The sequence below is a fragment of the Tachysurus vachellii genome, chromosome 12 (assembly GCF_030014155.1).
Source record: "Tachysurus vachellii isolate PV-2020 chromosome 12, HZAU_Pvac_v1, whole genome shotgun sequence".
Lineage (NCBI taxonomy): Eukaryota > Metazoa > Chordata > Actinopteri > Siluriformes > Bagridae > Tachysurus > Tachysurus vachellii.
The window spans coordinates 16577962-16592286 of NC_083471.1; the positions used below are offsets into that span (position 1 = coordinate 16577962).

A 14325-nucleotide genomic window follows, 5' to 3' on the forward strand; every position below is an offset into this window, starting at 1 on the left:
GGGAAAACCTGTCAGTTTCTTTGCAATCGAAAAATAGAAAACAGCCAAAATGAATATTATCCATATATTTTACATATATTGAGTCAGTGTGGAAATCTTTTACTTTAAGATTAACGTGGCTGATGTGAATGGTGTAGATGATAATTTGTGAGAACTCTTTACCCACAATAAAGTACTATACTATATTAGCATAGTAAACTTACAATTCTTAAACATTTGGTGGTAACGTTATAAAAGTAGGTTCAGCTATAAATGTAGAGGAATGTGTGGCATATATCAATGGAACTTAAATGAAAACCTTTCTCCATTTCAGTTGTGGGAAAATGTTTTAAAAGTAAAAACTTGTTCATTGTTGAATTTCTTTGTCATGTCACACTCACATGCTGAGGTAGTGCTCATATAATGGCTCATATGAAAGTAGGCATTCAGAGCATGAAGAATTAAGAGATTGAGGGTTTTCTCTTTTTACCTAGCCTAGCCTACTAGGGGAAATATATTCTTAGAAAAGTTCACAGAACTGTTGAGAAAAAGAAAAACGGTAAAAAAATTTTCTCCAAAGTAACTGGTGATATTAAAGCCATTTCTGTTCTCTGTTTTCTTAAAGAAACATATTGCACTTTTGGTACCTATTACTCAGTAGAAAATGTTAAACTATTTTCCTGGCCACTACACAATTAACAGTCATTTTATCATTTTTACTATAATAACAACTCATTAATAATTACTCAAGGCTCTAATAATTACTCAATTTTCTTTTAATGTTTTTAAATAAAACACATTATTTTCCTCCTCGTTTTCAGTCGCTGCATCCAGAACAATACTAAAACACTGATGTAACAACGGTGGTCCACTAGGTGGCAGTACAATCACGTCTGAAATGTTATTTTTTTTCTCCAAACAGCAAGAATATGGACCTTCTCTAACAATACACTATATTTCATAAATAATTTAAGTATAAACATTGAGCAGTCACTCTTCACAAAAAAAAAAAAAAAAACAGATTTCACTCAAAAAAATATCACAAGATCAAACGCAACAAAGCAAAAACACAGGATGAAGGCTTATCTTTGCAGTTAATTGCACTCAGATGCTTTGCTCTGGTCTTTTCTATTATATGGCGAAATAAAGCCTATATTGGATTTGGCCAATAAATCATCACCAAGGATTTGGCCAATCACAGAAAATCCCAGTGTTCCTAATAAAACCTAGTCACAGTATGTTAGCAGCTCTTCAGCACTGGCAGTAGTTGCAAACAAATGAACATACAAATGTGAGTCTACAGTAGCAAGTCTTTTTAGGGTGGGTGTTGATTCAATTAGGATGCACTGTAAGGGATTCAGAGTAAAAAGAATAAGCATTGCTGGCATAGTCAGATAAATGGAAATGCTAAGCAGAGTGAGCTTTGTTACAGAAAGACATGTTAAGAAAGTCCAAAAAGCATCTTCTGGAGAGATTAAAAAATGCCTGTATTCTTAAACACTACAAGGCTATAAATCCTGACAAAGAAGGTTTAACAGCGTGATGTCAGCACATGAAGCATACTGTAATGTCCAGCGCTTCACATGCTAATCAGGAAATCAGGAAATGCCAATCACAGTGACTATCCTTTATGGCAAAATGAATTATCTCTTATGAAGAACAGCAGAATGACACAAAATCTTTGGTTAGAGGACATTATACTGAACAATAGATACGTTGTAATTGAAAGTCTATCTTGTTTAGCAATAAATAGGCTAAAGAAAAGGCCATCAAGTGTGAGCCAAGAGCGGCTAAAGGAAAAGCTGCAGTTCCATCAACTCACATGGAACCGAAACGTGACTCATTTTAGCAATCCAGTTTCTTCAGTGTGTTTAATTCCTAACCATTACTGCACTGAGAGGAAAAGGTTAATTAAATCAGACTGAATGTACAAAATACGTGCCTGGCTATAAAAGGTTTGGCCGTCTGTACTCAGTCGTGCCGGATACAAAGATATTCTGATTGTAACTGATGAAATGCAGGACAGAATTAAATGCAAATGAAATGACATTTGGTCTGCAGGATGGATAACAGACTACTGAACAGTTCCTTATAAGATCCCTGCTTTACTTCAACCCATGTCTGCTGTGTTGGTTTGAATTCTTCATATTTTCATGCCACACTTACACAAAAGTCCAACAACAATATTGAGCTCTAGACTACAAATGATTTCTAGACAGATACTGCAGTTGTGTTACAAACTGTAGGCACGTTACTATTTACTACTGTACTAATAACTGCACTCTTGAAATAACCGACTGTCACTTGTTCTGTGGAGAACCATGGTGAGGCAAGTCCTATCTACATACAGACACAAGGAAAAGGTTTGAAAAAGCCTGCGGGTATTAAAAAGACAAGCTATCCGAGACTATTGAGCTCTGCGGTTCTGTGGAACACTGTTCTGTAGTCGCAACAAAGTAAAAAATAAAGTGCTTCCATTCAGACTTCCTCTCGCAAGGACGACACCAAAACAAAAGTCACAAAAAATTTCACACACATAAAAAAATTCACCGAGCACCTCAGCTCTCCTGAAAATGGCATGTACACAAATTTACAGTCATACGAAGGAGCCTCTCCTGTTTCCTCTGTCTACACAACATATTTACATGTAATGCTCTGATTGTTTACAAAGTCTCCTCGTGCTTCCGTGAATTTTATTATGAAAGTTGAGTCAGTCCTGGCCGCGCTGTTTACAAAAGTGCAGCGGCGAATAAGCAAGCGAGAAGTGCATTCAGGGCTGCTGTCAGTCTTAATGCAGCTGTGGAGCGAGGGAAAATGTGCCAGCGATCCCTCTCAGGGTGCAGCGCTTCCACGTCCTTGAGAGCACTGTAAGCGGCAGCGGTGAAGTTGGCGTCGCCGGTGGTGAGCAGGTCAAAGACGCAAGAGTGGAAATAGATGTCCTGGACCTGCAGATGCTCGCTGCACTTCCTGGAGGCACTCTCGAGGCTGAAGGCCTGCTGAGGTGTAGAGAGAGCAGGGAGAGAGGGAGCTGCTCCATGCTGGAGGCCAAGCGCAGGCAGCTCGATGCGTTCTGAGGCAGGGCAGCCGTTCACACACAGCTGCAGGTCCTGAGTGTCATCATAAGCCATAGCAAGCTCATGGGGCATGCGTACGGCCAGCGTAAGGTAACGGCCCAGCTGGCGCACCACCACTGTTACGCCAATGTAGGCGGCATGCAGCTCCACATGACGACCTGCCAGCTTTTCCAACACCACAAGGCTGCGTGTCTCACTTGTGCCACCTACGACTGTGCCGTCCACGAACGCCGCTGGCAAATCATCCGTCACCGCCTGGTACACCTTCTGCTCTGTGCACTCCTGATACGGTTTGAAAATGACAGTGATCTGGAAACAGAAATCAGAACATGGTCAGTTGCTCTTACATTCAGACCTCTTTGTTTTGTTTTGTTTTTTAACACAGGGTGCAAACACATTCATGTTCTCACCGTACACTCAACATACAGTATACCGAGCAAAAAATACTGCAAGTCATATCACTGCTCAACTCATAAATACTGTGCCAGGAGGAAATTCTGGAAAAAAATAATAAAAAATTGTACACCAGCCTTTCTAAAAGACAGATCTAAAAGACCAGTACTTGTGTCTGCAATGTTTGGACCAAGCAGAGTAGCTTTTAAATGTATTATAGGTCCATTTTACATTCATTTGCTCTAAGAACTATTATTACTTTGTAATGCAAGAACAGAGCTGTTCAGCAATGCTTTTGGCAGGGGGCATTGCTTGGAGGGAGAAGAGGAGGAGGAGGAGGAGGAGGGTGTTAGTATTTTCATTATAATTATAATCACAGGCCACAGAAGGCCCTGAGAATGACAAACTGCTCCTTTAATGCTCAATCTCAAGGGGGCAAATATTTTTTCCCAAGGATGGAAAGCTGATTTCATGGCATGGGGTCAATCCAAGGATTTACACTCACAACCCTCTGGTCAAACCCATAACCCAAAATCTCAGAATGGTAAATTTAATATCAGTCACAAATTAGAATCATACTGACAATACGTATAATTACATATAAAAGCCTAAAGAATTTTAAGTGTTGGTCATACAAAATAAATATTTCAAACATTTAACTAAAAGGTGAAACCATGAAATATTACAATATATCTGTATTTTTGTTTTAGATAATAATCTACGTCACGTGTATTTGCCTGTTAGCATACACTTGCTCTATGAAACACACAAACATGCTGTACAGATTTTCAGTCACGCTGATCCATAACACATACATACACACAAAAAACAAGGGAAGCCTGCAGAGTAACAAGATGTGTGGTGTTACATTAGTGCAGGATGAATGCAAGCTTTGTTCTCATGACAAGGATGAAAAATGACCACTAACTAGCCATTAGGTGAGGCAGCTGAAAGGGCCTCAGTTGAGCAATGTGTGCTAATAATTACGGCCGGGCGCTAATAACGCGCCCCACCTCCAAAGTCACAAGGTCACAAATGAGAGGTGGGTAGTTATAACCCTCACACAGCCCAGTGTTGTACCCCTCACGTGACCTTGGATGAGCTTCACTTTTGTAGTTTGGGGAAAAGAGAAGAGACGACTTGTGTAGAGCGTGTGTCTCGAAACTCCGCTAGTTTGACAAATATTTACATTCAATGGAAGACAGAATGGCGTTTAGCATGCAGCAGTCAATATACTGTGTTTGTGTGTACATGGATGTGTGTGTGTGTGTGTGTGTGTGTGTGTGTGTGTGTGTGTGTGTGTGTGTGTGTGTGTGTGTGTGTGTGTGTGTGTGTGTGTGTGTTTGTGTGAGGTCTTACAGTCGGACAAGTTGGAAAAAAGATTGAGACAGAGCCTTCTTTCAAGGCCACCTTATTAAGGGTCACGCCTGAGTCCGGGCTATATCCAGTCATTAACGACGTTAGAGTTTCACAGACCTGTTAGTCACAAGTGTTATTCACAAGACCTGAAAACTGTGCTTTGTTTTGCTAACACCTGTAGACACTCACTCAAAGTTGTCATATTTTGTAGACTTCCCAGACATCTAGGACTAGTTGCCTTTCTTAGTCTGCTGCTCATAATAGAATTACAGGGGGTTTGGTAGTCTAGTTAAGGTGTTGGGCTACCAATTGGAAGGTTGTGAGTTCGATCCCAGGTCCACCAAAGCTGCCACTGTTGTGCTGCCACTGTTGGGCCCCTGAGCAAGGCCCTTAACCCTCAATTGTATAAAAATGAGATAATGTAAATCAGGTTAATGTAAATAAGGGCACCTGCCAAATGCTGGAAATGTAAATGTAATAAATTAATTCAACATATACAGTAATACAAAGGTTGCTTTGGTGTGAACTAGTAACACTGTAGAAGTGGGACATCATCCAGTCACACTATATACTACTGAACTACATAGTCGATGGGCAAATGAATGCAGTACAACTAAACCACTAACTACATATTAAAACCACTGTATGCCTACAAACTGCACCTGTTCACACCAGGTACAGATATCTAAGTATACAATTACTTCACTACAGCTCATCTGTATAGATCTGTATTTATCTCATACTGTACAGAATTTGTTAGTCTTGCTGTCTTCTCTTTATCCAAAGAAATGAAGCACCACAGAGCACAAATTGTATAAAAATGCACCATACAATTCTTAAAGAAAATCTGTTACACAGAGTTTTCTTATAACATCCAATTTACATTTTATTATTAATTAAAAAACAGAAAAATTTGACTTTCAAATTGCGGGATAACTTGGTATTTCTTAGTATTTCCTGCAATTGTTGACATTATAGAAGCTATAAATAGTCCTTCTGTCTTCTCTCTCTATAAAAACAGCACTGCTTGTAATGCTAACAAGAAAGCACATAGTCCTCTGACCTGATAACTTTTTTTTCCCTAACAGTAAACTTACTAACTGTGGTGTCTATTCAAGGAGACTTGGGGCACAAGGTTTGGGACACTCTGGATGGGATGCCAACTCACTGAACGTCACAATGTCACACAAACACAGAGATTTCAAACAGCCTACAATTCATGTCTTTGGAGGAAACCAGACGGAGTACCCAGAGAAAACACATTTACATATTTACATTTGCAGCATTTGGCAGACACTCTTATCCAGAGCGACTTACATTATCTCTTTTTTTTATACAGCTGAGCAATTGAGGGTTAAGGGCCTTGCTCAGGGGCCCAACAGTGGCAGCTTGGTGGACCTGAGATCAAACTTACAACCTTCTGATTGGTAGCCCAACATCTTAACCACTAGGCTACCACATGCCCCACACAAAACACACAAAGCACAGGGAGAAAATCGAGGCAGGAATCAAATCCCCAACCCCAGAAATGCGAGGCTACCATGTCGCCGTGCCCCCTTTTCATAAATATTAAATAAATATCTCCTTCACAAAACTCCATCACATCAATGATAATATCTTTTGCTTTATTGAATGTCAGCATGTTTTATTATTAACCTGATATTATATGGAGCATCTGACACACAAGTCACTGTTGCTATGGAAACAGTTATGTATAATAACACGCGCATTAATGAAAAGCAGTGATTACGCTACATTATTATTTCCCGAGCTGCTGTTACACAAAATGAATCAATGCCTTCTGTCCAATTAGATTCAAGAAATCAAAGGCAATGCTGTATAACTGAGTATAAACAGCAGCAAACATACAAAATGAAAATCTAAATCAAATCAGAAGGTGGTTTGATAAACGTTTATAATCATGTTGTATATATAATTAGAGGATTGTGTTCATTCATTTAGTACATTTGTATAACACACAATAGAAGGTCAGCTCACCTTGTTTGTTGCTGTGGCACTTGATCCCTGCACCACTGGCACATTCGTTACCTGCACTGACAGGTAATTATTATCAATAAGAGGCCACGCCCCTTCCACCTTACACGTCTGAAACTGGTCCTTAAAAGTCCGAAGGTGCGGGTCTCCAAACAGACCACAGAACAGGTAGTTGGGTCGTGCGTGCTCCGGTGCCCCGGGGACCCTTGTGCCTGTGGCAGTGGGTGCAGCCTGGTGATGATGGAAGCGGCTGTGGTAGTTGCAGGGCTCGATAGAAACGGCCGGGTGCGTGGAGGACGTGGGTCCGTCTTTGGAGCAGTTCCTCTGGCTCATGAGGTCACTAATGCCCAGCATGGCCGAGTGGAAAACCAGGTTGCCCCTGCAGCTTTTGGCGGTGCGGTGTGTGCAGCCCGAGTAAGCCCGCAGCGCCTTACAAAACTCAGTGTCAAAGCCATCCAGAGACGGGTTCAGGTGAGATGTGAGCGAAACGAAGTCTGTGGTGCACTTCTGGATACGGCACTGTGGAGTCTGGACCTGACTTTCACCTGGGAGAGAAGAATAAGAAGAAAGATGACACAACATTCCGCAATGGATTTGAGCCATAATCATGAACCCTGTGAGAATGCTAACGTCAACTACTTTACACTAACTAAAGATAGATTTGATTTGGCTGCAAAATGATTCATTGAGAAATTGGGATGTACATTCTGTTCAATTCTGCATATGAATGTGGTCTACAACACTGCTGTCAGAAAATAAACCAGTCGACACTGATGATTTTCCTATAACAACATGCCTTGTTTATTCCTTGAAAATAGGAAATAAAACCATTTCTTTTCATTATTTTGCAAGTGTTTGCTCTTCACAAGTTTCTTGCAATTACATTTCTTTCTATTAACGTGTTCCTAAATTTTTTTTTGTTTTCTTGAGTAGAAACATAAATGAGGCTGGGAAAATATCGGTGTTCTATCAGGGGTCACACATTTTCTATATGTGCATTGAAATGACGCTTGTTGTACTGAGATAAAAAATACAATAAAGTGTGGTTTTAATAAATGTTTTTAGTAGTTTATTTTCCTGTCTCACATCTATCAAGAAAGTGGAGAGTAATTTAATTGTCACAGGAACCTCTGCAGTTAAGTCCATTATCTGATTATGTATAATAACCGGCAATTATGTTGTTATTGTGTCATCCGTTTTATTTGCTTACAAATTGCTCATCACCACACAATGAACCATGATTCAATGTACTGTTAAGGACTATTGTGCTGTACACTGTACATATGTGCAAATAATTTTCTATAAGTCCCAGATCTGTCTAAAGGGTGTGCCGAGTGTTTGTTCAAGGTCAGATTCCGGGACCAAGAAACAGCGAGCGAGAGAGTGAGAGAGAGAGAGAGAGAGAGAGAGGGAGAGAGAGAGAGAGAGAGAGAGAGAGAGAGAGAGAGAGAGAGACAACTCAACAAGCGTGTAAAATCGTCCCTTATCGCCGGTGGACCCTGTTTATTGCACCAATAAGATCAAATAAAACGGCACCTCAAAGGATCAAAACAGAGGAGGCTTTTCTACTGTGAAAGCAATACGGTCCAGCTAGAACCCTGGCCTAGAAACACAAAAGAGCCACCATGCAACTAATAAGCAGCTTTAGCCACTTAGTTTCACTTCAAATGCAATTTTGATGATTTTTATACATAGATACATATAGAAATGCTTTGCAGGGAGGTTCACCAACTTTTCTGGTTCTCTTTTTGGACACTTAAGTGCACACTTGAATGCAAATGTCGATCACGCACACATGCCACAGCGGTTTTTGTTTAAAAACGCTAAGAGGCTCCGTTTCATTATTGATTATGCAATTTTCACACGCGAAGCACTTCACTCCATTATCCGGCGATGACATAGCACAAAATAAAACGCCTGAGAGAGCGAGAAAAGTACATTCATACACCATTAGCTTGTGACTTGCTTTAAAGTGTGTTCCAAGTGCATTAGCTCAGAGATTGAGAGAATGTGTGAGGGAAAACTAAGAAAGAATAAGAGAGAGAGAGAGAGAGAGAGAGAGAGAGAGAGAGAGAGAGAGAGAGAGAGAGAGAGAGAGCGAGAGAGAGAGAGAGTGGTTTAGAGAGGCCTTTCATAATCCGATATCAGCTGCAGCCTCTCCATTAACACTCGTGTAATGACTCAATCTTGCACACTAAGCGCCCCCCACTGTAGCCTGCAAGAGCAGCCCATTCAAATCCACCTGATTTGATTATCAGATGATGGCATATTGCAGCCAATGGCAGATCGGTCCAGCGTCCTCCACTGCAGCCGGCATGACAAAGCACGAGCAGATTGGGTTTCACTGACAAGCTGTAAAACAATATGGAGGACCAGCTGAAGCCATGTTGTGGTACAAAGGCAAAAGCTTTGAAAAATTCCATCAGGAAGGCCACTGAATCAACTGTCAATGGGGCAATATATTTTTTATTTCTTTTGTTGCATCCTGTCTGGTGAAATCTAGAACCAGGAAATAGAAAGAGAATTAATTTCACAGGCCTTAGGCATAGCGCATGTATCTATAGGCAGCTACAGAAAATGCTAGAAGACAAAGCAGTAGATGTAACCACGTTAGCTATAGATGCCCCACATCTCACCCACAAACAGAGAGGCTTTTCACAGATGAGGCCACCACATGACCTCATCACCTGGCAAACTCATGCGCCTCTAGCACTTCACCCAGCTGCATGTGTGGGGCAACGGCAAGATGTTGCCCTCTGACACTGAGATGTCTGGGACGTTTACAGGATGAAGGAACTCAGCTAGGATTGTAAGAATATGCCTGTTTAAGTCTAGTCTCTTCACCACATTTACTAATTTGGCTGGTATTTCCAACTAAGAGGGATACAGAGTGTATCAGGGTGAAGGGTCTTGCTCAAGAATCCAAAAGTTGCAGTATGGTGGTGGTGGTGCTGTAATTTGAGCTCACAATCTTCCTTATTCCTGTCCCCTAAAGCCTTAGTCCCTGAGATGTGATTTTCATCATGACTACGCATTCAGAATGACGTGGAAGACCAAATCTTTACAGTCACGTGCAGAACATGGGCCGAGGTTTACGATGACGGCTGATCCTGATAGAATTCTCGGCAGTCATGGACACGGTCTGTGTTTTTTTTGTGTGTGTGTTTTTTTTTGTGGCTAGGTAGCTGAAACACAATTAGCATGTCACCTGACACTGCCATTTCAAAAACGCTGTCGGAATGGGAGCCGTGCAATTGGATCCACAGTCATACCAATAACAACAATGACACTGGGACACTTGATAAGAGAAGAAATGTGGGGGAGAAGCGAAAGTAGGCCAATCGTCTTCGTCCCCTAAAGCTGTTTGTAATTTTAGAGTGAGTGAGAAATGGAATGTCTCAGGGGTCCCCCAGGTGGGGGCAGCAGATCATAAAGTATTACTAGCAGTACGGCGTGTTCAAATCAAACTCTCACAGTTTGTGTTAGAATGTCTCTGTGTACTGCCAAATAGTAACGCGGATCAACTCAACCCTCAATACGTCCTCTGTAATATACTATGAATTTAACAGATTATAACTATATGCTTCACAAAACCCAGTTCATATGTCGATATTACACACCTTAATAATACAAAATTCTCACACTGTGGTTCTGAATTGATTTTTTTTTAATTGCCAAGTAAACTCACAGCCTCAGTGCCTCAGGCGTGAAAAGAACAAAGTCCTTGGTCTTCTTTTCTGGTTCAGCCGAGATCATAAAACCAAGCTCGTAATAAACCACAGGGTGAGAGAGAGCGAGAGAGAGAGCAACGGAGAGAAAAAAACAAGGTGTTTGTTTCACAGGCTGAGTTAATTTGCAGGGCTGAAGTGTGTCGTTTCGGAGCACAGAGCACACCCTTGTTGCAATTAAAGCCACTGGAAATATTTTCTCAGGGTGGCCATGCGCTTTGCAAGGCGATTCTCAGCTGCAAAGGGGCCCTCGCCGGTGTGTGAAGCGAGTGAAATTTCAAGATGTGGAATTTGGCCGGGGCAGAAAGGTCAACTGCATCCCCGCATACCCCCCTCACCCCTACCAATCCCATCCTCCTTCTTCTCTAGGAGTGAACTTCAACAACGTCTTACAGTGGGGGAGCTTATAACCAACCCACCGTGTTCCAGTGACATCTGCAGCACCAAAGCTTTCCTGAAATCATTTCAACTAGTGTTGATCTAGTGTTGAAAATTAGGGTTGGACTTTTCGGCACACGTTTAACAGGAGCCAGGTGATAACAAAAGATTAATTTTCCATCATCTTGTCTAGCCACAAGCTATTAGAAATGGGAAAAGGCCAAACAGAAACAGGCAGCACAACATTATGCTCAGTCAAATGTAATCAAGACTCCCTGCATATTTGGAACTCCACCAACTCCAGCAGAGATTCACGGATGAAAACAGAAATAAAGAATATTTTGTCAGCCCACTTTAAAAGATGTTTTAAATTCCTGGTGGCCAAAGCATGACTAAAACACAATATCATACAGTGACACTGGGAATCTGCAACACAATAGTATCTTCTGGACAGACTGCAATTCTTAAATATTTCAGAAATGTTTAAAGAAGTCCAAATGATAAGTGTATTCCGCTTCCCATAGTCTACGGCTGCATGACTGAGACTCCTGTGACTGAGATCTTACAACTATAGTGTCTTAAAAGCACATTACTGAACCTTGATTTGACATGTTTCCATATAAGTTTGCATTCTTAGTAATTTATGCATTATTATATTATTATTATTTTATAATGGATGTAATGTGAATGCTGGGAAACTAAATCCTAATGTGGCTAATATCACAAGAATGATCAAATGATCTGATCTATTGCCCTGACAGGACCCAGGTTAAACTGAATGATAAAAGGTGTGAGTGCACTTTTGCAGGAATACAGTTTTAATGCTGCCTTTAACTCTGAATAGCTAACAGACAGGACCAGACGAAACCAGGACACCAAATGGGTTCACACTTTCCTTTGCACAAACAACCCAAGCTCTCAGAAACCATAAGGCACTCAAATGAGTATAATAAGACATCCACATTAGACAAACACGACTAAGTCGCACGTAAACTGTGTTTCTGACATGCGTCAAATCCTTTGTGAACAGAAGTATATCTGAGATAGACGATTAACCCTGAACCACTGTTTAATGAGGAAAAAACAGATCATACACAAATATAGGCTAACCTATAAGGATTCCTGATTTTCTGCAGATTGAAACAGATCTCTGTATGAAAATCGTCTTCTATTTGCAGATCAAGAACTTAGATGAACAGAATATGAGCCTAACATAAATGAATAAATAAATAAATAAACAAATAAACAAACAAACAAACAAATAAATAAATAGAAATTCGCTACAGAGACTTCCTACTTACAGAAACACACTCTGTCATTCTGTTCCAATGTCTATTTCTTTAGATACTTCTATAGAAACTACATTACTAAAGTTTGTCCAGCTCTATTTGCTATAGCAGACAGGATTAAAGGATGCCTATATGTAAAAGTATCAGCGGCTGCAGTCGGTCAGAGGTTCAGCATTGATAAGCTATAGACCAGCAATCATAAATATAATGAGCCAGACATGTTCAGGGGCTCAGTAACATCATGAATCCATCAGCAATAAAAAAAAAAAAAACACACACACACACACACACACACACACACAAACACACACACACACACACACACACAAAGGGTCTGATTCGGGTCAGTTTCACAGTTAAATAGTACTCAATATGAATCAGCACCAGTTCATAGTGTAACAAATTAGACAAGAACAAGAACCACTTCCCCAGTTCATTCTGCTTGGGGCCAAAAGAGTGTGAAATTAGGTTTGTGTTGATTGATGCAGCACATCTGCTCCAACAAACACTGTCTATTTTATACTGCAACTTCATCATCATCATCATCATCATCATTATTATTATTATTATTATTATATAATATATATTATTATACTAAAGCACAAACCATCCCATGCGCCACACCAGACAATACAGTAGCTACTTAAAGTGTATAAGAAGCACAGCAGAGCGCGTGACTGTGCGTTATAGTGTAATAATAATGTTTTATAGAAGCTGTGAGCTTTTGGCTCAGCTGGGAGTATTAAAGTGAATAAGTGTAATCACCAGTGTGGAGCAGGAGTGAAAGGGTGATCAGGATCAGTAGAGAGGCGGTGAGAAGGCGCTCAGCCCCGCGGTAGTAAGATCCCGTTTGCCCCATGCCCATCCATCCAGCGCGCGATGGGGAGCGACCCGGAGACTCCGCGCGTCAACAAACCGGAGCTCCGCTTTTCCGTCCTGCTCCAACTTCACTCCTTCACGCGCGCTCGCATTCAGTCGCCGCTTCTCACCGTCCGCGCCCCGAAAACACACCGAACAAACAATCGGAGTAGCGCAACTGTTTGCGGTCCCGAATAGAGAGAGAGAGAGAGAGAGAGAGAGAGAGAGAGAGAGAGAGAGAGAGAGAGCACGCGGGTGCTGTTCTTTTTACAAAACGGTCAGTCCGAGCGCGAGAACGAGCGCGAGGCGAAGATCAATCCACACCATAGGTACACATGCATGCATTCACACACACACACACACACACACACACACACTACGCGATCGTCCTCCGTACGGAAATCTATCCTCCCCCTCCAGACTTTTTCCGAGTGATCGATAGTGCATCAGCCTACCGCTGGGTTTAGCGGAAAGCCCGCCCCCCGGCTAGCTGCACGCGCCCGCCTGCCTTCAGAATGTCAACGAATCGATTCTCACGAACTAAACCGGTTTAAGTGATTTGAATCCGCTATGATTCGTTGGATTCAGGCAGTGTGCTGTTTTCAACCGGCAGAAGCAGTCATGTGCTTGAGATACTGTACATGATATACTATTATATTCTCTGTGCACTAAAATGTCAAAATGTGGAATCATCAGTTTAGGCTCAAAATTGGCCTCAGCTGTGTAGAGGTCTTGTAAAATATAAAATGTATTTTTCTATGTATTAGAGACATTTAGCATGTGTCTATCATTATTTATTCATCTTCAGTTAAACAGCTTTATCCTAGTTACAGTTGTGCAGGATGAGGAACTTATCCTGGGCACGTTTGGAGTGATAACCTTGGATGATTCTTGAGATATGAGTCAAACCAGGGAACCTGGAGCTGTAAAGCATTACAATTACACTGATGCCATTTGGAAGACACCCTTATCCAGAGTGACATACAAAAGTGCTTTAAAGTCTCCATCAATGAATGCATCAGCACAGGGTTACTAGGTTACAGACTTACGATAACGTCAACCTAAATTTCTAAGGACCAAGAACTAAGCCTTGTGGGACACCAATGGAGAGTCTGTGTGGAGTAAATGTCCATCTCCTCAATGTTACCCATTATGTCTGATGGATTCCAGAGCAGGTTTCTTCAGGATGGGAATGACCTTTGCTTTTCTGAAGGTTGTTGGTACATGACCAGATGCTATGGATCCATTAATGATTGTTGTGATGAAGGGCAA

The 14325-nt window shown here is 41.2% G+C and overlaps 1 protein-coding gene across 1 annotated transcript; it reads right to left on the reverse strand.

Moving 5' to 3' along the window:
* Nucleotides 1-740: 740 nt before the first annotated feature.
* Nucleotides 741-13442, reverse strand: rgmb (repulsive guidance molecule BMP co-receptor b). The gene is made up of 3 exons (XM_060883622.1): nt 12961-13442; nt 6804-7345; nt 741-3362 (listed from the first exon to the last, which is right to left on the reverse strand). The coding sequence occupies exons 1-3, from the start codon at nt 13058-13060 to the stop codon at nt 2709-2711; spliced, it is 1296 nt and encodes a 431-aa protein (XP_060739605.1). The 5' UTR covers nt 13061-13442; the 3' UTR covers nt 741-2708.
* Between the last annotated feature and the right edge of the window lie 883 nt (nt 13443-14325).